Source organism: Salmo salar, chromosome ssa16 (assembly GCF_905237065.1).
Source record: "Salmo salar chromosome ssa16, Ssal_v3.1, whole genome shotgun sequence".
Classification (NCBI taxonomy): Eukaryota; Metazoa; Chordata; class Actinopteri; order Salmoniformes; family Salmonidae; genus Salmo; species Salmo salar.
Window position 1 is genome coordinate 40123348 of NC_059457.1, and position 23640 is coordinate 40146987.

Sequence of the window (23640 nt, forward strand, 5' to 3'; positions counted from 1 at the left end):
ATTAGGTACAACTATCTTCACATTCTTGAGCCAACATAACAGGAGGCAGGTATGGTGGCTCCAGTAGGACGTATAAGGTGAGTCAAAACACACAACAAAAATTCACAAGGGCTACATAGAAAACATAACAAATACAAATGTTTACCATGGATTCTCATGTCAATTTACTTCCCTGGGCTACGTGGGACGCTTGCGTGGCGCGAAATACAAATACCTCAAATGCTGTAACTTCAATTTCTCAAACATATGACTATTTTACACCATTTTAAAGACAAGACTCGTTAATCTAACCACATTGTCCGATTTCAAAAAGGCTTTACAGCGCAAGCAAAACATTAGATTATGTCAGGAGAGTACCCTGCCAAAAATAATCACACAGCCATTTTCAAAGCAAGCATATATGTCACAAAAACCAAAACCACAGCTAAATGCAGCATTAACCTTTGATGATCTTCATCAGATGACACTCCTAGGACATTATGTTATACAATACTTGCATGTTTTGTTCAATCAAGTTCATATTTATATCAAAAAACAGCTTTTTACATTAGCATGTGATGTTCAGAACTAGCATACCCACCGCAAACTTCCGGTGAATTTACTAAATTACTCATGATTAACGTTCACAAAATACATAACAATTATTTTAAGAATTATAGATACAGAACTCCTTTATGTAATCGCGGTGTCAGATTTTAAAATAGCTTTTCGGCGAAAGCACATTTTGCAATATTCTGAGTACATAGCCTGGCCATCACGGCTAGCTAATTTGACACAAACCAAGTTTGGCCCTCACCAAACTCAGATTTACTATAAGAAAAATTGGATTACCTTTGCTGTTCTTCGTCAGAATGCACTCCCAGGACTTCTACTTCAACAACAAATGTTGTTTTGGTTCCAAATAATCCATAGTTATATCCAAATACCTCCGTTTTGTTCGTGCGCTCAAGTCACTATCCAAAGGGTGATGCGCGAGCGCATTTCGTGACAAAAAATTTCAAAATATTCCATTACCGTACTTAGAAGCATGTCAAACGCTGTTTAAAATCAATTTTTATGCTATTTTTCTCGTAAAATAGCGATAATATTCCAACCGGGCGACGTTGTATTCATTCAAAGGCTGAAAGAAAGAAATTGAGAATTCTCATGACCGCGCATCTCCAGCCAATGGAAGCCTTAGAAAATGTCATGTTACAGTAGAGATGCTGTATTTTCGATAGAGATGCAACAGAAGGATAACAAATTGTCAGACAGGGCACTTCCTGTATGGAATCTTCTCAGGTTTTGGCCTGCCATATGAGTTCTGTTATACTCACAGACACCATTCAAACAGTTTTAGAAACTTTAGAGTGTTTTCTATCCAAATATAATAATTATATGCATATTCTCGTATCTGGGCAAGAGTAGTGACCAGTTTAAATCGGGTACGTTTTTTATCCGGCCGTGCAAATACTGCCGCCTAGCCCCAACAGGTTTTAAGTTGGCATACAATAGTCAGTGTACGTGAATTGACACTCTCCACTCTCGTACACAAGAGCGGTTGACAGTGTCTTTTCCCGTGTGATTTGGGCTTAAGGCCACTTTGACATGTAGTCTTATTATTTGTGTACATACTTTGAAGAATCTAAAAGTATCTGGATTTATACCCTTTCTCCCACTGAGACCTGTAGGTCATGCCCAATATGGAGATAATGACTCTATTGTGCCATTATATCAGAGGATATGACTAGTTTAGCATGGGTACCAGTCTTTTTTAGCTAACATTCCACTCCTTGCCACTCCTTGTTATTGCCAAAGTCAAGGCAATGGCAAATTGACATTTGTCAATGACAAGGAGTGGCAAGTGGAATGTTAGCTAAAGAGACTGGTGTCGTGTCTTTGGCATCATTAAAACGGAAGACATGTTTATCAAATAACTCTCTGTAATTATTATTACGCGATTAAACTGATTAATCGTGTAACTGTAATTAACTAGGAGGTCGGGGCACCAAGGAAAATATTCAGATTACAAAATTATAATTTTCCTAATATAACTTTCAGATATCATAATATCTGATCTCTGAGTCTTCTGATTTAATGACGTATTCTTTACCTCGTCAGTCTCATTCCAAACGTCGTAAATTGTTGGTTATCTGCACGAACCCAGTCTTCACTATGAGTCATCCATACATCAATTGTCTTAAAATCATTTATTTACTAACTAAATAATTCACAGAAATGCATAACAAACAGATATGGTTACAAGGAAATGATAGGAGAATGTGCCCTAGTGGGCTAAACCGGCATGGCGGCTTGTTACACAAATAAAGGGGGTTGGGCTTGAATGAAAGAGCGGGAAGACTGAGTAACAAAGAAAACAGCTATGCCATTGTAAATACTGTATCGTATGCATTCTAAATTACCGGCCATTTGGAAAAGGAAAATGCAATAAATATTTACTCTGAGCTGCGCTTCGGTAGGTTGGTCGTAGATGCTGGCCGTGTTGGCCAACAGAGATCTTCCTGTCCCCGGAAGAATGTCACTGGTGGTAAAATGGATACGTTGTAGTATCTTCGTTGTGCGTTAGACTGGATACGTCGTCCGTCCTTTCTTAGCCCACGTCTACAGCGGCCACTGCTAACTCAACGGCTAGGAAGTATCACTTCTGTAGTGAATAAGGGTTCAAAGTTCATACCATTCGCAACCAAAGCTCACGCTGAGGTTGGCTTAGTTCTGTACTTGACATGTGTGTCCTTTTAACGCAGAGGCTGCAGACCTCACGTACCCGGAACAGACTGGTTACATTTTGTCACTGACTTATATAGTGGCGAGGGGAGAAGGGTGTGTTTCATCGTTTATAACCCCTGTCTCTACACAGGGGCGGGCCACTGATTGGTCAGGGCTCTTTCCTTATGAAAACCCAATTCTCTCATTTGGAAGCTAAAATTACATTTAAACTCCTAACAAACAGTTTCAATATCAAACATTTAAATTGCACAACAATTCCATGTGAATCTGATAACTAGAATATGTAGACTTTCCCAGGTACAGTTTATGTCGTCCTGTCATCAGTCATAATGTCTCAGATGACAACCGAACTGACATCCATACTCATTAAGTACCTGGTATATTTCCAGCTGGTTCTATTACCGAAATATGGTTCCTTTCCCCCCACTTGTTTGATGTTCCCAGACTCTCTATATTTAACAAAGGCTATTCAAAAGTCCTTCAGTAGGGTCAGAGAGAGAGGGGAAGGGAGAAAGGTATTTATGGGGGGGTCATAAACCTTACCCACAGGCCAACGTCATGACACTGGTACTCTGGCTATGATGTCTAGCTAGCTTTACCAAACCATTTCCTGTGTGTCAGTGCTGTACAAAGACACAAAACTATGAGCAACTTCAAAAGAAAGCTGTGGCTATAATGTAATGTAATAACAAAATAATACCATCGCAATGAATCATGTTTCCGCTAGAAATTGACATGCCTACCGCTCAAATAGGGAGGTCAGACCATGGCATTGTGAATCAGCATAATAGGCCTACAATATAGTAGTGTGGTATGAATGAAAATGAATAGGAACACTTTGTTGTTTGAATGCCTGTTTTCTATGAGCACACACCTTTCCCTATGTGCCAATTACAGTGCATGCAGCATTGCCAAGTGCTGTACATATTAGAGAGTAATCCTTTAGAGCGTGCTGTGTAAGTCCTCAGGAGATGATCTATGGGACTGTTAGTATCTGACTCTACCAAAAAACACTCCACAACAGGATGCTTCTATTTACAAGACAGTAAACCATGAAATCAAATCAAATCAAATTGTATTTGTCACATACACATGGTTAGCAGATGTTAATGCGAGTGTAGCGAAATGCTTGTGCTTCTAGTTCCGACCATGCAGTAATATCTAACAAGTAATATAACACGACAATTTCACAACAACTACCTTATACACACAAGTGTAAAGGAATGAATAAGAATATGTACATAAAAATATATGAGTGAGTGATGGCCGAATGGCATAGGCAAGATGCAGTAGATGGTATAGAGTACAGTATATACATATGAGATGAGTAATGTAGGGTATGTAAACATTATACACTGCTCAAAAAAATAAAGGGAACACTTAAACAACACATCCTAGATCTGAATGAAATAAATAATCTTATTAAATACTTTTTCTTTACATAGTTGAATGTGCTGACAACAAAATCACACAAAAATAATCAATCGAAATCCAATTTATCAACCCATGGAGGTCTGGATTTGGAGTCACACTCAAAATTAAAGTGGAAAACCACACTACAGGCTGATCCAACTTTGATGTAATGTCCTTAAAACAAGTCAAAATGAGGCTCAGTAGTGTGTGTGGCCTCCACGTGCCTGTATGACCTCCCTACAACGCCTGGGCATGCTCCTGATGAGGTGGTGGATGGTCTCCTGAGGGATCTCCTCCCAGACCTGGACTAAAGCATCCACCAACTCCTGGACAGTCTGTGGTGCAACGTGGCGTTGGTGGATGGAGCGAGACATGATGTCCCAGATGTGCTCAATTGGATTCAGGTCTGGGAAACGGGCGGGCCAGTCCATAGCATCAATGCCTTCCTCTTGCAGGAACTGCTGACACACTCCAGCCACATGAGGTCTAGCATTGTCTTGCATTAGGAGGAACCCAGGGCCAACCGAACCAGTATATGGTCTCACAAGGGGTCTGAGGATCTCATCTCGGTACCTAATGGCAGTCAGGCTACCTCTGGCGAGCACATGGAGGGCTGTGCGGCCCCCCAAAGAAATGCCACCCCACACCATGACTGACCCACCGCCAAACCGGTCATGCTGGAGGATGTTGCAGGCAGCAGAACATTCTCCACGGCGTCTCCAGACTCTGTCATGTCTGTCACGTGCTCAGTGTGAACCTGCTTTCATCTGTGAAGAGCACCGGGCGCCAGTGGCGAATTTGTCAATCTTGGTGTTCTCTGGCAAATGCCAAACGTCCTGCACGGTGTTGGGCTGTAAGCACAACCCCCACCTGTGGACGTCGGGCCCTCATACCACCCTCATGGAGTCTGTTTCTGACCGTTTTAGCAGACACATGTACATTTGTGGCCTGCTGGAGGTCATTTTGCAGGGCTCTGGCAGTGCTCCTCCTGCTCCTCCTTGCACAAAGGCGGAGGTAGCGGTCCTGCTGCTGGGTTGTTGCCCTCCTACGGCCTCCTCCATGTCTCCTGATGTACTGGCCTGTCTCCTGGTAGCGCCTCCATGCTCTGGACACTACACTGACAGACACAGCAAACCTTATTGCCACAGCTCGCATTGATGTGCCATCCTGGATGAGCTGCACTACCTGATCCACTTGTGTGGTTTAGACTCCGTTTCATGCTACCACTAGAGTGAAAGCACCGCCAGCATTCAAAAGTGACCAAAACATCAGCCAGGAAGCATAGGAACTGAGAAGTGGTCTGTGGTCACCACCTGCTGAACCACTCCTTTATTGGGGGTGTCTTGCTTATTGCCTATAATTTCCACCTATTGTCTATTCCATTTGCACAACAGCATGTGAAATCTCTTGTCAATCAGTGTTGCTTCCTAAGTAGACAGTTTGATTTCACAGAAGTGTGACTTGACTTGGAGTTACATTGTGTTGTTTAAGTGTTCCCTTTATTTTTTTGAGCAGTATATAAAGTGGCATTGTTTAAAGTGGCTAGTGATACATTTGTTACATCAATTTTTCCATTATTAAAGTGGCTAGAGTTGAATCAGTATGTTGGCAGCAGCCACTCAATGTTAGTGATGGCTGTTTAACAGTCTGATGGCCTTGAGATAGAAGCTGTTTTTCAGTCTCTCGGTCCCCGCTTTGATGCACCTGTACTGACCTCGCCTTCTGGATGATAGCGGGGTGAACAGGCAGTGGTTCGGGTGGTTGTTGTCCTTGATGATCTTTTTGGCCTTCCTGTGACATCGGGTGGTGTAGGCGTCCTGAAGGGCAGGTAGTTTGCCCCCGGTGATGTGTTGTGCAGACCTCACTACCCTCTGGAGAGCCTTATGGTTGTGGGTGGAGCAGTTGCCGTATCAGGCGGTGATACAGCCGACAGGATGCTCTCGATTGTGCATCTGTAAAGGTTTGTGAGTGTTTTTGGTGACAAGCTGAAGTTCTTCAGCCTCCTGAGGTTGAAGAGGCGCTGCTGTGCCTTCTTCACCATGCTGTCTGTGTGGGTGGACCATTTCAGTTTGTCCGTGATGTGTACGCCGAGGAACGTAAAACTTTCCACCCTCTCCACTACTGTCCCGTCGATATGGATAGGGGGCTGCTCCCTCTGCTGTTTCCTGAAGTCCACGATCATCTCCTTTGTTTTGTTGACATTGAGTGTGAGGTTATTTTCCTGACACCACACTCCGAGGGCCCTCACCTCCTCCCTGTAGGCCGTCTCGTTGTTGTTGGTAATCAAGCCTACCACTTTAGTGTCATCTGCAAACTTGATGATTAAGTTGGAGGCGTGCATGGCCACACAGTCATGGGTGAACAGGGACTACAGGAGAGGGCTGAGAACGCAACCTTGTGGGGCCCCAGTGTTGAGGATCAGCGGGGTGGAGATATTGTTACCTACCCTCACCACCTGGGGGTGACCAGTCAGGAAGTCCAGGACCCAGTTGCACAGGGCAGGGTCCAGACCCAGGGTCTCGAGTTTAATGACGAGTTTGGAGGGTACTATGGTGTTAAATGCTGAGCTGTAGTCAATGAACAGCATTCTTACATAGGTATTCCTCTTGTCCAGATGGGTTAGGGCAGTGTGCAGTGTGATTGCGTCGTCTGTGGACCTATTGGGGCGGTAAGCAAATTGGAGTGGGTCTAGGGTGGAGGTGATATGGTCCTTAACTATTCTCTCAAAGCCCTTCATGATGACGGAAGTGAGTGCTACGGGGCGATAGTCATTTAGCTCAGTTACCTTAGCTTTCTTGGGAACAGGAACAATGGTGGCCCTCTTGAAGCATGTGGGAACAGCAGACTGGGATAAGGATTGATTGAATATGTCCATAAACACACCAGCCAGCTGGTCTGCGCATGCTCTGAGGACGCGGCTGGGGATGCCGTCTGGGCCTGCAGCCTTGTGAGGGTTAACACATTTAAATGTTTTACTCACGTTGGCTGCAGTGAAGGAGAGCCCACAGGTTTTGGTAGCGGGCCGTGCCAGTGGCACTGTATTGTCCTCAAAGCGAGCAAAGAAGTTGTTTAGTTTGTCTGGGAGCAAGACATCGTGGTCCGCGACGGGGCTGGTTTTTCTTTTGTAGTCCGTGATTGCCACATACCTCTTGTGTCTGAGCCGTTGAATTGTGACTCTACTTTGTCTCTATACTGACGCTTAGCTTGTTTGATTGCCTTGTGGAGGGAATAGCTAAACTGTTTGTATTCGGTCATGTCTCCAGTCACCTTGCCCTGATTAAAAGCAGTGGTTTGTGCTTTCAGTTTTGCGCGAATGCTGCCATCAATCCACGGTTTCTGGTTGGGGAATGTTTTAAAGTGACTTTAGTGACTATTAGTGACTTTTCAAAGACGTTTGTCGATGCCAGTGGGTAGTGTCTCTGAGTATTGCCAGGAAAACTATAACGCAATCTTTTCACTTGAAACCACTTTTTTCCCTCCTAGTCGGCCACTCCACAGAGAGGGACAGAAACACAGGTTCTGATGAAGGCCTACAGAGGCCAGCACACTCACCCCCATTCTGGCAAAGCACTTTGACAGAGCTGATCTGGATATGTCCTCAGCCACTGTCAGTTTACCATTTCCTGATCTGGAGAAATGTTTTGCACCCCACCATCTTCCCCGCCCCGCACAAACAAAAACAGATTTCAAACATGGGAGGGATCTGAATCAACTGATACTGTTAATGGTAAAGTGTGGGAATGAACGTGGAAAGCAAAATGTGGTACAACAACATATGTATTTGCATGAAAAAACAATTACAAACACCGGTGCGTGAGCAGACAAACATAAAGTAGTGAAAAGGTCAAGGGTCTTTGGTGTCTGGAACATCACTGTAACAGGATTGTTCTGTTTAGCTTCATGCCTAATGTCCACAAGAGGAGGCTGGTGGGAAGAGATATAGGAAGACGGGCTCATTGTAATGGCTGGAATGGAATAAATGGAACGGTACCAAACACATAAAAAATATGGAAAACACATGTTTGACTCAGTTCCATCTATTCTATTCCAGCCATTACAATGAGCCCATCCTTTTACGGCTCCTCCCACCAGCCTCCTCTGCTGTCCACACTGACAATTAGCTAGAGTCCAAGTTCAGGTATGAAAATTAGTGCTGAGATTCATGGCCATGTGATTAGCAGTAGGCCTATGGTGAAATATCTGCCTTGCTGATCAGTAGTGGTGTTTTCAAATGCTTTCTGTTGTGCACATATTGGCTTATGTTATTTGGCTAAAGCTGAACAGGTTATAATTCAAGACAGACACATCACAGTATGGTGGAATGCAACACAACACCAAACACTTAAAGGCCCAATGCAGCCGTTTTTATCTCAATATCAAATCATTAATTGGTAACAATTAAGTATGTTACTGTGATTGTTTTCAATTAATGCTGCAATATGTAACTTTTTGGGAAACCTGACCAAATTCGCATAGAAATGTGAGTTATAGATATGTAATTCTCAATGAAAGTAAGTCTCAAAAGCGGTAGATCTGTTCTATGTGCGTTAATTCTATGCGTCCCGCTTTTAAGTTTAGTTTTTGCGTCTTTTACTTTTGGTTCTAGCTACAAACTTCTGAAAATGCAATAGTTTTGATCCACAGTAGGCTGCTGAGGGGAGAATGGCTCATAACAATGGAGCAAATGGAATGGCATCAAATACCTTGAAACCATGTATTTTTACACAATTCCGCTCCAGTCATTACTACGAGCCTGTTATCCCCAATTAAGGTGGCACCCACCTCCTGTGGGTGAGACAATATTGATTACACACAGAGGCATCACTGAGAGATCCCACAACAATGGGAGCCTAAATCAAACTGTGAAGCCGATAAAACACTATTGGGTAGATAAGTAATAAAACAGAATCTCTTGCTGCATAGTTCAGTTTAAACCATTACCATGTAGCCAATCCCGCGAGCAAAGCAAACTAGAAGATCGTGGAAAATTATTATCGCTCAGATCTTTCAAGGAACAATTGCGTAATTTTCTTCTTTCTCCGTGGTTTCAAGATGACAGATTTAGGGGTTTCTTGTGACGCTCAACGCTGCACGATGAGTATCTTCTGTAAACTAAAGCATGGCAGGATTACGTGAGAACCACTGTAAATTCAAAGCTGTCTCTTCAAATACAGACATACCTGACAAGTCTCTGTACTGCGAATGGGAGACTACAACTGGAACGAGATCAATCTTGTGGTGGAATGAGAGACCTCTGAGGGCTACCATGCTAGTAATCGACTTTTCATCTGGGGCTTGACACTATGCCAGAGGAGAATCCCATCCATGCTCACAATAGGCAAGCTCTGTGAGGGAGTTTACACAAGCTGTACGCTGACTGCTATTCTCTGCTCACTTTTGATATACTGAAACATAAAAACAATAAATAAATGCGTTCAGGGACTTCATGCATGGGTTGCTGGAATTGAAAAACACAGGTGTGTTGACATGGAGTATCTGGGCAAAGCCACACTTAGCACATCTGACAATCCGCACCTGTGAAACAGCCATTGTAGAATGGCCTGAGCAGAGGGACAAAGTATTTTGTTGATGGCAAAAACACTTGTGATAACATTTTGAGAATGAGATCTGTTGAAATGGAGGCCACCGTGCAAACAAGAGGCCATTCCCACTGTACTGTACATGCGTGATACTATGGAACTAAGCCAGCTGTATTTGCCATTTATTGCATGAAGTATTTGTCCTGTCACTCCTGTGCTTTCATCATTGTGGGTGTTCCAGTAAAAACATTCCTCCCTAACCTCTTCCCTTGTGTTTCCTTGTCTTTCAGAGTGTCAATGCTCATTCTAAGATGAAGTTATGGAAGTGTGCCACCATCGCCTTGACTCTTTGTGGTACAGCACTGTCCTTCTTCCTCACTAGAATCATGGTTCCCACGCCGCCGCATCACCTCCCCTCCTGGGACTCGTCTTCGCCGCGGACATCAGACTCCTCCTCCACCTCCTCCTCCAACTCTTTTTCCTCCCTGATCGGACCTCATCGCAAAGCGCGGTCGACAGACGGCATCAGCAACATTTTGACAGAATGTAAGCAAAACCATCATCTTCAGTCACCAACCATTCTGGTCCAGATGTTCTGATTGGCCCTTGCTAAACCTCTGATGTGATTGTATATTTCAATGGTCTCTAAAGAAAACGTTGTGGTGGAGAGCAGTCAAGGGAATGTACACTTTTTCATGTGCACTTTTTCATGTGTTAAAATGTGTCAACAGTAAATTGGATAATTATCAACCAGTCTTTGTTTGAGGGCCATTATTAGTTTACCTGTACAGATAAAGCTACCTTCCCAGACGGAGCATAGCAGCCAACTACAGCTTACACCCAGGCAGGGTAATCAAATCAAATGATGTGACATCCAGGGAGCAGATTACTCCATTAAGGTTTGGAGCTTCATCTCATCGTCCCAGGAGAATTTGCAATATGAGTGTGATAAAACGCCTGTAACCTCCTGATATGGTTTTAGAGGCTATGCAATATTCATAAGAAAATGTGACATAAAAGATTCAGAGATGTAAAATGTCAGTGATGGTCTCGGAGTATGTCCGTTAGAATGGGAATAAGAAGATTTTCAGAGAAAGTCCCACTAAGTGGGTCAGTGGAGGCTAGAAATGTGACATCTCTCGCCATGTGTCCTTCTCTCAGTCCATATCAAATCTGCAGGATAAAGTTAAATCTAGACTTGGTTTCCTCTATCATAATCGCTCCTCTTTCACCCCAGCTGACAAACTAACCCTGATTCAGATGACCATCCTACCCATGCTAGATTACGGAGACGTAAAAAAAAAAGAAAAAAAGATGTTTAGAAATGAAATGTATGCATTCACTACTGTAAGTCGCTCTGGATAAGAGCGTCTGCTAAATGACTAAAATGTAAAATGTAAATGTAATTTATAGATCGGCAGGTAAGGGTGCTCTCGAGCGACTAGATGTTCTTTACCATTTCGGCCATCAGATTTGCCACCAATGCTCCTTATAGGACACATCACTGCACTCTATACTCCTCTGTAAACTGATCATTTCTGTATACCCGTCGCAAGACCCACTGATTGATAGTTATTTATAAAACCCTCTTAGGCCTCACTCCCACCTATCTGAGATATCTACTGCAGCCCTCATCCTTCACTTACAACCCCCGTTCTCCCAGTCACATTCTGTTAAAGGTCCCCAAAGCACACACATCCCTGGGTTGCTCATCTTTTCAGTTCGCTGCTGCTAGCAACTGGAACAAGCTGCAACAAACACTCAAACTGGACAGTTTTCCCTTTGTGCTGTTGTCTGTGCCCAATAATGTTTGTACCATGTTTTGTGCTGCTTCCATGTTGTTGTCATGTTGTGTTGCTACTAGAGTTGCAAAGGGTTGGAAACTTTCCCGTAAATTTCCAGAATTTTTCCGGAAATATTCCATAGGAAGTTAAGCCTGGGAATTTTGGGAATATTGCTTAAATTCATCAAAAAAGTTAGCTTGTAACAGTGAACCTGGGCAATTCTAGGTCTTGTGGCATATTTTGGTTAAACTATCCTCAATTCAATGGAATTGCAACCCTCTGCATGCACAGTGCATTCTTCCATCACATGTACAGCTGATTCTCAAGATCTTGCACACGATGCTCCTGAGCCCACACTACTACACTGTCTGAGCCAAGGACTGCATGCTTTCTGGTAAGTTTTGATTACAATACTGGGTGGGGTGAATATATTTTATATGACATACATCCTTTTGTTGTTAACTAATAAATAGTAGCCTACAGCAAAGTGTGTCTAACTTGTTAACAATTTCTGCTAGTTCGTTTTTGCTACCATGTGGGTTTTAGCTTGCTTGAGCCTGCTACCTGAGGAGTTATAATTCACCTGTTTCCATACATGTTTCATTTTAAAACATTTATCTTACAAAGGAGTTGTTTAATCTGGCTGCTTAACTATTTATCTGTACATAGAATTGTATTTGGGTATTTTTTACAATTTTTTTTCTAATCTTTACAGGAAAATGCCACGGGCACTACCTGATGTGTGGAGACATTTCACTGCAGCTAATGTAGAAGGAAAAGCGGTGTACATTTGCAAATACTGTGCCAAATCATATGTGAAGAATGCAACAAAGATGCAGAAAGAATCATCTGGCCAAGTGCACAAGCAACCTCTGACAAAAGTCCCTCTACATCTATTCGAGGTGAAAATGATGAGTCAGACACCTTATCAATAGCAACAGCTCATGGTCTTCCTGGAATCAGAAGTTTTCTTGACTCAATGGAGGAATGTCGTCAGAGAAATGCTGATGAATGTCTTGCTCGAGCTGTGTATGAAACTGGTTCACCTCTGATGCTCACAGGCCATGTGTATTGGAAGATATTTTCTGAATGTTCTTCACCCAGCATACACCCCTCCAACCAGACATGCTTTATTTACTAATTTGCTGGATGCAGAGTTCAACAGAGGTTTTCTTTCTATTGTGTTATTGGACTGTACGTTTATTCCATGTGTAACTCTGTGTTGTTGTTTGTGTCGCACTGCTTTGCTTTATCTTGGCCAGGTCGCAGTTGTAAATGAGAACTTGTTCTCAACTGGCCTTCCTGGTTAAATAAAGGTGAAAAAAATAGAGTTCAAGTGAAGGTCAAGCAAATCATAGAGAAAGCAGACTGTATTGCAATCATCTCTGATGGGTGGTCGAATGTTCTTGGGCAAGGAATAACTAACTACATCATCTCCATGACCATGGACCACAGAAGGTATTTGCACTGGTGACAGACAATGCTGCGAACATGAAGGCTGCTTGGTCTAAAGTGGAGTCCTACCCTCACATCACACCCATTGGCTCCGCAAGGACATCATGGCACTGAAAACAATGGTTGCTTGTACACTCTACAAGAGAGCCAATGAAATGGTTAGGTATGTGAAGGGTCATCAAGTTATAGCAGCAATCTACCTCACCAATCAAAGTGAGAAGAATAAAAGCACCACATTGAAGCTGCCCAGCAACACCCGTTGGGGTGATGTTGTCATCATGTTTGACAGTCTCCTGGAGGGGAAGGAGTCTCTCCAAGAAATGGACATATCACAGTCTGCCGATATGGACAGCCCCATCAAGAGGATCCTCCTGGATGATGTATTTTGGGAGAGAGTGGTAAGCAGCCTGAAACTCCTGAAATCTATAGCAGTAGCCATTGCACGCATTGAGGGAGTCAATGCCATCCTGTCTGATGTTCAGTCTCTGCTTGCAGATGTAAGAGAAGAAATCAGTACTGCCCTGCCCACTTCACTGTTGCTCCAAGCAGAGGAAACTGCAGTTCTGAAATACATCAAAAAGCGTGAAGACTTCTGCCTGGAGCACATACACGCCGCAGCATACATGTTGGACCCCAAGTATGCTGGCAAGAGCTTCCTGTCTGGTGCAGAGATCAACAAGGCCTATGGTGTCATCACTACCGTGTCTCTCCATCTTGGCCTGGATGAGGGCAAGGTTATTGGCAGTCTGGCGAAGTACACTTCCAATCAAGGGCTTCGGGATGGAGATGCAATATGGCAGTCGTGCCAACATATCTCATCAGCCACCTGGTGGAAGGGACTTTGTGGATCTGAAGCTCTTTCCCCTGTTGCCTCCATCATCCTCCAAATCACACCAACATAAACCGCCTCAGAGCGCAACTGGTCCTTGTTTGGGAACACACACCAAAGCACACAACATGCTGACCAATACAAGGGTTGAAAAATTGGTGGCCGTCCGGACAAATTTGAGGCTTTTTGAACCTGACGGTTGGAAAGTGACAATGAAGATGAGGCTTCAGAGTCTGATGTTCAAGAGGTGGACATTGAGGAGGTCCAGGGAGAAGACATGGAAGCATGAGAGGAAGACAACCAAAGCTTTAGTTTCTGGAATATCATTTTACAGATGTATGTTGAAAACGGTTTTGGGAGATGCGATGGGTCATTGGGGATCACTCAATATTCTCTTTCTTTTGTTGTTCAATGAAATCATCCCATGTGAAGAGTCAACTCATTTAATTAAAGTTCAATTCGTAACTAAATAGTTTTTAAAAATTTATATTGGAAGGATTAAATCATTTGCAATTATATCTACATATGATAAGGTTAAAGGTTTATGTTTCTGTCTCCATATTATATGGTAAATACAGTTGAAGTTGGACGTTTACATATGTAACAGTGTAGGTTCCGTCCCTCTCTTCGCCCCAACCTGGACTCAAACCAGGGACCCTTGCACACATCAACAACTGACACCCCACAAAGCATCGTTACCCATCGCGCCACAAAAGCCACGGCCCTTGCAACGCAAGGGGAAACCCTACTTCAAGTCTCAGAGCGAGTGACGTCACTGATTGAAACGCTATTAGCGCGCACCACCGCTAACTAACTAGCCATTTCACATCGGTTACAAATACACTTAGGTTGGAGTCATTAAAAGTAATTTTTCAACCACTCCACAAATTTCTTGTTAACAAACTATAGTTTTGGCATGTCGGTTAGGACATCTACTTTGTGCATGACACAAGTCAGTTTTCCAACAGTTGTTTACAGACAGATTATTTCACTTATAATTCACTGTATCACAATTCCAGTGGGTCAGAAGTTTACATACACTTAAGTTGACTGTGCCTTTAAACAGCTTGGAAAATTCCAGAAAATGATGTCATGGCTTTATAAGCTTCTGATAGGCTAATTGACATAATTTGAGTCTATTGGAGGTGTACCTGTGGATGTATTTCAAGGCCTACCTTCAAACTCAGTGCCTCTTTGCTTAACATCATGGGAAAATCAAAAGAAATCATCCAAGACCTCAAAATAAATTGTAGACCTCCACAAGTCTGGTTCATCCTTAGGAGCAATTTCCAAACGCCTGAAGGTACCACGTTCATCTGTACAAACAATAGTACGCAAGTATAAACACCATGGGACCACGCAGCCATCATACCACTCAGGAAGGAGACGCGTTCTGTCTCCTAGAGACTAACGTATTTGGTGCGAAAAGTGCAAATCAATCCCAGAACAACAAAGGACCTTGTGAAGATGGTGGAGGAAACGGGTACAAAAGTATCTATATCCACAGTAAAACGAGTCCTATATCGACATAACCAGAAAGGCCGCTCAGCAAGGAAGAAGCCACTGCTCCAAAACTGCCATAAAAAAGCCAGACTACGGTTTGCAACTGCACATGGGGACAAAGATCGTACTTTTTGGAGAAATGTCCTCTGGTCTGATGAAACAAAAATAGAACTGTTTGGATATAATGACCATCATTATGTTTGGAGGAAAAAGGGGGAGGCTTGCAAGCCGAAGAACACCATCCCAACCGTGAAGCACGGGGGTGGCAGCATCATGTTGTGGGGGTGCTTTGCTGCAGGAGGGACTGGTGCACTTCACAAAATAGATGGCATCATGAGGAAGGACAATTATGTCGATATATTGAAGCAACATCTCAAGACATCAGTCAGGAAGTTAAAGCTTGGTCTTCGAAATGGACAATGACTCCAAGCATACTTCCAAAGTTGTGGCAAAATGACTTAAGGACAGCAAAGTCAAGGTATTGGAGTGGCCATCACAAAGTCCTGACCTCAATCCCATAGAAAATTTGTGGGCAGAACTGAAAAGTCTGTGCGAGCATGGAGGCCTACAAACCTGACTCAGTTACACCAGCTCTGTCAGGAGGAATGGGCCAAAATTCACCCAACTTATTGTGGGAAGCTTGTGGAAGGCTACCTGAAACGTTTTACCCAAGTTATTAAACAATTTAAAGGCAATGCTACCAAATACTATTTGAGTGTATGTAAACTTCTGACCCACTGGGAATGTGATGAAAGAAGTAAAAGCTGAAATAAATCATTCTCTCTACTATTATTCTAACATTTCACATTCTTAAAATAAAGTGGTGATCCTAACTGACCTGAGACAGGGAGATTTTACTAGGATTAAATGTCAGGAATTGTGAAAAACTGAGTTTAAATGTATTTGGCTAAGGTGTATGTAAACTTCCGACTTCAACTGTATACCCAATGCAAAAAACATCTATATTTAAATGGTATTTATATTAATTTGCATATATTTCCTTTCATTCCCATATATTCCCGTTAATTCACATATATTCCCGTTAATTCCCACGGAAAGTTTCCACCTCTGAATATTCCCCAAAATGTGCAACCCTAGTTGCTACCATGCTATGTTGTCATGTGTTGCTGCCATGCTATGTTGTTGTCTTAGGTCTCTCTTTATGTGGTGTTGTGTTGTCTCTCTTGTCATGATATGTGTTTGGTCCTATATTTTTATTTAATTTATTTTTATTTTTAATCCCAGGCCCCCGTCCCTGCAGGCCTTTTACCTTTTGGTAGGCCGTCATTGTAAATAAGAATTTGTTCTTAACTGACATGCCTAGTTAAATAAAATAAATACAAATAAATAAGAGCCACCTGGCCTTGTGTTAAGACACTGTCCTTACACACTGTCCCTTTGGCTTTGGACTGGGCATTACTGAGGGTTCTTGTTATCTCTCATCCGCTGATGGGCATTCTATTTTCAAACTACCACAAAGTAGGTTGCAAAACTGAGCGGAATTTCTCCAAAGTCATTTTTACTAGACCGAAATTTCTATCCGGTGTCCTTTTTCTGGCCCGGACTCAGAGTATGACTCTCAGACCATTATTCAGACCATCCAGTAGAGATGTTCTATGCGAGGTCAAGAGTAAGATCAGCTAGCCTAATCACCTAGCCTAATCACTTAATCTTTCATGCTACTGCCAGGACATGGGGAGATCTTCACACAAAACAAACGACTGAATCGCAAACCATTTGGGGAAAAAAATCACTTTGGGAAGGCCTTTTTCAGTTTAATTTGTGAATGCAAAGAACAACAAAGTGTTGTTGCTTGAAGACCACCATTGATTAAAGTGTCAGTCAGTGCGGCAAGCTAAAGCAGGGCTATTACAGTGTCTGAGTTTGTAGGGTTTAGTGTTTAACAAGCTCCCTGGTGTTTCAAAAGCCTTTTAAGTAAAGGTTGTGTCCTGGAGGGGATAGAATGAACTGTTAACTACAGCTCTATCTATCTTTAGAACAGCCCGGTGACCATAAGGGGCATAGTAGCACAGAATTGTCAGACAGATGAGCATCATTTTTTATTATCTTGTGAAGTAAATACCTGAAAACATAATTAAAGGGGTAAACTGCGATTGCTTCATCAATTTTTAGACTTTTAAATGAATTATATATACCCATTGATTCTTGAAGAATATAACTTATAAATGCCTCATCAGCTTAGTTCAATTGTCGTTTCCCATCATAACCCCAAATATACAAATATTTTACTCCATCGTTTGTAAATAATGAAATTTTAAACAAACACTGTATAGCCTCAAAACATGGTTAAATCTAATCTTGATCTCATGGGTGGTCAGTCCTTCCATCCATAGTTATGTCTATTTGAGAATGGTTACATTTCTCCTGCCCCATCCCTCAGCTCTTAACCAAAATAGAGGAGAGGTGACCGTTTTTTGTTTAAACTGTAGATGCTCCTTTAATTGATATGCATATGCCTCTGTTTGTATGACCATGTGTATGGAATCCCTTTCAATTAATAAAAAGGTGTTATTTGTCTATACCGTTGATGCTGTCAACACATAAACATGATGTGATCTCTACAGGCCCATTGAACACAAAAGTAAATCAATTCTCAGGGTTCTATAAAGTTTTACCTCATGTTCTGACAGAATTGTTTTGGTATTTGGTAATCCCTATGGCATGAGGTTCTGGATCAGATGTTGAAATCCATTGGGCATGGGAAAGAAGTTAATTGACTCCTAATGGAGCATGTTGAGAGCTTCAAGTTCCTTGGTGTCCTCATCACCAACAAACTAACATGGTCCAAGCAGACCAAAACAGTTGTGAAGAGGGCACGACAAAACCTATTCCCCCTCAGGAGACTGAAAATATTTGGCATGGGTCCCCAGATCCTCAAAAGGTTCTACAGCTGCACCATCGAGAGCATCCTGACTGGTTGCATCACCGCCTGGTATGGCAACTGCTCGGCCTCCAACCGCAAGGCACTATAGACGGTAGTGCGTACAGCCCAGTACATCACTGGGGCCAAGCTTACTGCCATCTAGGACCTCTATACCAGGCGTTGTCAGAGGAAGGCCCTAAAAATTGTCAAAGTCTCCAGCCACCCAAGTCATAGACTGTTCTCTCTGCTATTGTACAGCAAGCGGTACCGGAGCGCCAAGTCTAGGTCCAAGAGGCTTCTAAACAGCTTCTACCCCCAAGCCATAAGACACCTGAACATCTAATCAAAAGGCTACCTAGACTACTTGAGCAAAAGGACTAAACGGGCTAAGAAAGCATCGAAGCCATGTTCCCTGCGGGAGGTGGAAGTGACTGCCAGTGAGCTGGGTCTGGGCTAAGTCATAGACTGTTCTCTCTGCTATTGTACAGCAAGCGGTACCGGAGCGCCAAGTCTAGGTCCAAGAGGCTTCTAAACAGCTTCTACCCCCAAGCCATAAGACACCTGAACATCTAATCAAAAGGCTACCTAGACTACTTGCATTGCCCCCCCCCCCCCCTCTCTTTTACGCCGCTGCTACTCTCTGTTATTATCTATGCATAGTCACTTTAGTAACTCTACCCACATGTACATATTACCTCAATTACCTCGACTAACCGGTGGTGTCCCCGCACAATGACTCTGTACCTGTACCCCCTGTATATAGTCTTGCTATTGTCATTTTACTGCTGCTCTTTAACTACTTGTTACTTTTATTTCTTATTCTTATTCATATTTTTTAAACTGCATTGTTGGTTTGGGGCTTATAAGTAAGCATTTCATTGTAAGGTCTACACCTGTTGTATTCGGCGTATGTGACTAATACAATTTGATTTGATTTAATGTGTAAATGTGCTGATGTTTAACATGTTGAACTATATTTGCAAAGTTGCTCTACCTCATTTACACAAAGACTCAGCCACAGGTGTACCAGACAAATTGCCATGGTCTGAAAGGAGACATTCTATTCCTATAGAAAAACTTGAAAACTTGTACCAACAACCGTATGGATCTTTTATCTTTTTATTTTTCAAACTGACATAATGGTTGAGACTGTGGTTTCACAGACATTCAGAGCTCTTCATTGTACCACAAGCCATGCTATAGCTACAACAGATGTATTGTACGGTTCTTGTGGTTGTATATTCCTTTGGCATAACACCATCTCTTCATCTCTTCTCTGCAGTCATGCACATGTTCCAGAGCTTTACAGATGGGGAGCTGAAGAAGGTGATCGGGACTCTGGTGGAGAAGAAGGCACAGCAGGAGGCCAGGCAGGAGGCTAGGCAGAGCAAAAGGACTAAACGGGCTAAGAAAGCATCGAAGCCATGTTCCCTGCGGGAGGTGGAAGTTACTGCCAGTGAGCTGGGTCTGGGCTACTACAGCGACGAAACGCTGCTCTTCAGGTACTGCAGCGGGAACTGTAATGCTAGCCGCCGCAACTACGACCTCATACTGGAAAAATGGATGAGGAAAGGCATCTCAAAGAGGGAGAGGAGACCCTGTTGCCGGCCCAAGGAGTACGATGACATTTCCTTCTTGGACAACAGTAACAGATACCAGACGCTCCACGAGTTTTCTGCTCTAGCGTGCGGTTGTGTATAACACCTCGATGGTGGCCATTTTGACTTTCCAGATATTGTATCGAACATGGGAAACGCAACAACTACTGCTACTACAAAAAAAAAAGAAAAAAAAGAAAAGAGTACACAAGAATTGATCCCTACAGTATGATGCCAGGGAATACGGACATTTCAAACTACCATCTATTCTACCATCTGTTCATTCATTTTGTTTGTTTAGCTTTCTTTGCCTTTCATGGGATATTTCTCTGTTGGTTTATACATTGTATGTCCTAGGATTATACATTTGTCATCATGGGGCAATCACAGTTAAAGCAACAATTTGTTGCTTGATTGTGGACTATGTAGCAATGCCTCCACTACCAATACAGAAGACCAGCTAAGGTATAACTAGTGCATTGTACACTGCAAGTCTGTTCTTATACTACACTTGTAAGTGCCTGGTTTATTTTTTCAGGAATTAGTGTGTAGAAGTGTGTACATGGAAAATAGTAGAATAATATAGGGAATGCCAAGGACGACATGTACAGTATACAAAAGGATGAAACCAACATGAAGCTACTACAGTGTGCTTCTCCACATCTTCTTGATCTGCACCATTGACAACGCATGAGGTATCACTAAGGCAAGTCCAATGGAGCAGCAACAGCAGTACTAGGAAAGACTAGAGGCTTGGAGAAACATGTATAGCAGGCTTCACCCATTATATTATGTGTATAGGCACTCCTTCATATCACAGGTAATGAACTGAATCATGAAATGTCCAGCCTTCATCAGTAACTATGAAAATCTACCTCATTTATGTTGAACGATAATGGACAACACCCGATATAAAAACACACGTACATGTTCTTCAACAGTTTCCTCTGTATTCATCACTAGGACCAGACTAAAAGGAGATATTTTAGTAATAAATAATGGCCTAAATTGGCATATGAAGCTGTAGGGTAAAACAAAATAAAAGAACTAGCCCACAGCCACATGCCTGTTACATGCATGCTAAATAGAGACTGTATGGGCGATTTAGGCTTAATGCCAACAGCTTGTTAATCAAATGGAATGGCTATAGCTGTATAAATAGGCCAGTTCCCAGAAAGAACAATCCAGCAGCAAAAACAATGTGCTATCAAAAATCCCTATCCTTCTACAGCAAGATCACAATGAGCTCATGAAATATAACTTAAATGGTAATACAGCAATGCAGTCTTGTTTGATCATCTAGACAGATTGGTGCATTAAATGGGTGACTGCTGCATTGTAAATGTGACTGAGAGGGATTGTGCTTCAGTTTTACCATGAATTAACCTCTGCAAATCCATACCATTTGCGCAAATCCCGCAATAGACTACCTTAATCCACTTACCTCCTTTATAACTGACTTGGCCAAAAGCACTGAGAAAGAGAGAGAAATACAAGCCACCATGCAGCATGCTATTTTTTTGTCACTAGAACACTGGAGATGTAAAGGACTAGCCATTGGTTTTAACCACACATGTAATATAAATGTTACCAGAACAGGTTTGAGCAGCAATACGTGTTAATACGTGTTTCATCAAACAGAGTTATTTTCTGAAAACAAAATGGAAATCATTCATTAGATTAATTGTGGCCAAATATATTTATAATAAAATTAAAATAACACACCTTAGAAAAGTTCAAGAGCAATACAAAATTTTTTTACTCGAATGACATGAGTCCAGAAAAAATCTTTCAATCTTGAAAACTGTAAACAAATAATTATAGACTGAGTGCTATATCGAAATTATAGATTTTACCTAAGCATCTACAGTGTAGTGTGAGGTACAGTTAGGTTTAAATGGAATAGTCTGAAACCAGTGGGAGTACCTCTTCAAGAGCCACTGAACACCCTGATTGGCAAGTGTGTTTTTCTGTTGCTCAACGAGATTTCAGTCTGTGTTTTCTTGCTGTTCAGTGGTGAATCGCTGTTTTCTGACCGATTCTGCATTTGTTTAATGATGTTTGTCCCCCATGAGAAACTGTAGACAGGAACGCCTATTTTACTTCCTTCCTTATCTAAGATAACTCAAGAAATCTGTAATTAATTATTGACGTTTTTGTCTAGGATATTTTAGTTGTGCAATTTAACTAAGTGTGTTTGGTGCAGTTTTTCTCAAGTTAAAAAAATTTGTGACGTGTTGTCTTATGCAAACAAAGTCGGAGCTGCTGGGCAGGTCTGTCTCACTGTCTATGCTATTGGATAGAGAGCAATCACCGCAGCTGTTCACCCCATGTTAGTGAGCAAATAGACATAATCAAATCAAAATCCAACCTTCATTTACCCGTTTTAGACGAGACTGACTTCATTACCAAAATTATCCTATTTACACTTTGTAGTCAATTTTGACTGTAGAATAACTGTTTCTGACTCATATCGATGCAACATAGGCCATTTTCAAAGGGATTCGTTGCTTTTGAAAGGCAGTCGCTCTTTAAGTTAAGACCAATCAAATAATTAGAGCAGACAGGTAATTAAAGGCCTATGCTGGCGTTAAACCAAGAAAACAGGCCTCCCCAGCTAGGGACCAAAATAGCCTCAAGTCTAAATGTGCTTAAAAACCAAAGGATTCCACACTCTCTGAACAATCAGTACACAGACAATCGCTATGCAGGTTAGCTGTAGCTGCTGCTAGTGAGAGGATAATTATGCCTAGAGCTCTTCAAGCTTGAGGTGACATGATGCTATATAGTAAGAACCATTACTAAGTTTGTGCACTAAAAGGAACTGGCTTTTGATGCCACCTTGCATGTATAGAAATGAGCATATCTCTGGCATGTTACAAATGCTCCACGTTGTTGAGGACATCTCAATCAAATAATGAATTTTTTAAGGACTAATAAGATATGCAATTTAGTTTTGCCTGTTCAAATGGTTGACAATTTAAGAGAAAAGAGCAACTAGAAAACAAATTGCTGTCTTAATGTTGATGATATGTATTTGTCATTATATATTTTCATAACCCCTATATTTGCCATCACAATTTACTAAGACTACGCAGTGTTAAAATATTTATGGGTTGAAATTCCCTCAGGATTCCTTTGTTTCCTCTCTTGGCCTACCTAGAATGCTCTCTCAAAATAAGAAGAGAATGTTTTGGAAATGACAAACAACAACCTACAGCTCTGGCATTGTTGGACTATGCTGACCAACTGCAGTAAAGTTGATGCAATGCATCTGTATTATAGATAATATATATTTATTGGAGCTTAAGTTATGGTTTATTTATTTAGATAGCATCATCGAAAAAGAGGAACATGTTTATTTATTGAACTATTGGTGCCAAAGTGGAGTGTATGATATTCTAAATATTCTCACTGTTGAATAAACTTAATCTGCTTAAAAATATAACATTGTATGTTCTTCTCTTCGAAAAACTCCCATGTACAATGGCACACACATCCCTTAAAGTGATGTTACAGACATTTTGTATAATTTCATCCAGTAGTTTTGAAAGTAGCGCTTATGAGCCAAAACGGGTCCCCGAAAATTGAGCACAATTCTGTAAAAAGTAATCAATTTTGTATGATATGTTACATCCTACAATTGTTGTTTTTTTATTTAAGAAAAGAAAAAAGCAGTCATACAATATCCTACAAATGTGTAAGTGCTTAAGATCCTGTTCAATCTCTTTAAGGAGTCAATTTTCAGACCTCTCTTCAATGTGATTGCAGTGAAGGAAATGACATAACAGTTGCCAATGACCATCATGAATCTTCTAATACTTCTGTATAATTTATTTATTTTTATTTTATATAACTTTTATTTAACAAGGCAAGTCAGTTAAGAACAAATTCTTATTTACAATGA

The 23640-nt window shown here is 41.8% G+C and overlaps 1 protein-coding gene across 1 annotated transcript in view; it reads left to right on the top strand.

The window, feature by feature from the left end:
* LOC106573557 (neurturin-like) overlaps positions 1 to 23188 on the top strand; it is a 46241-nt gene extending 23053 nt beyond the window's left edge. The window contains exons 2-3 of the mRNA XM_014148700.2: positions 9971 to 10226; positions 19418 to 23188. Of these exons, the coding sequence (XP_014004175.1) occupies positions 9992 to 10226; positions 19418 to 19836 (654 nt within the window). The 5' untranslated portion in view covers positions 9971 to 9991 and the 3' untranslated portion in view covers positions 19837 to 23188. The remainder of the gene's footprint in view (positions 1 to 9970; positions 10227 to 19417) is intronic.
* Positions 23189 to 23640: the final 452 nt, after the last annotated feature.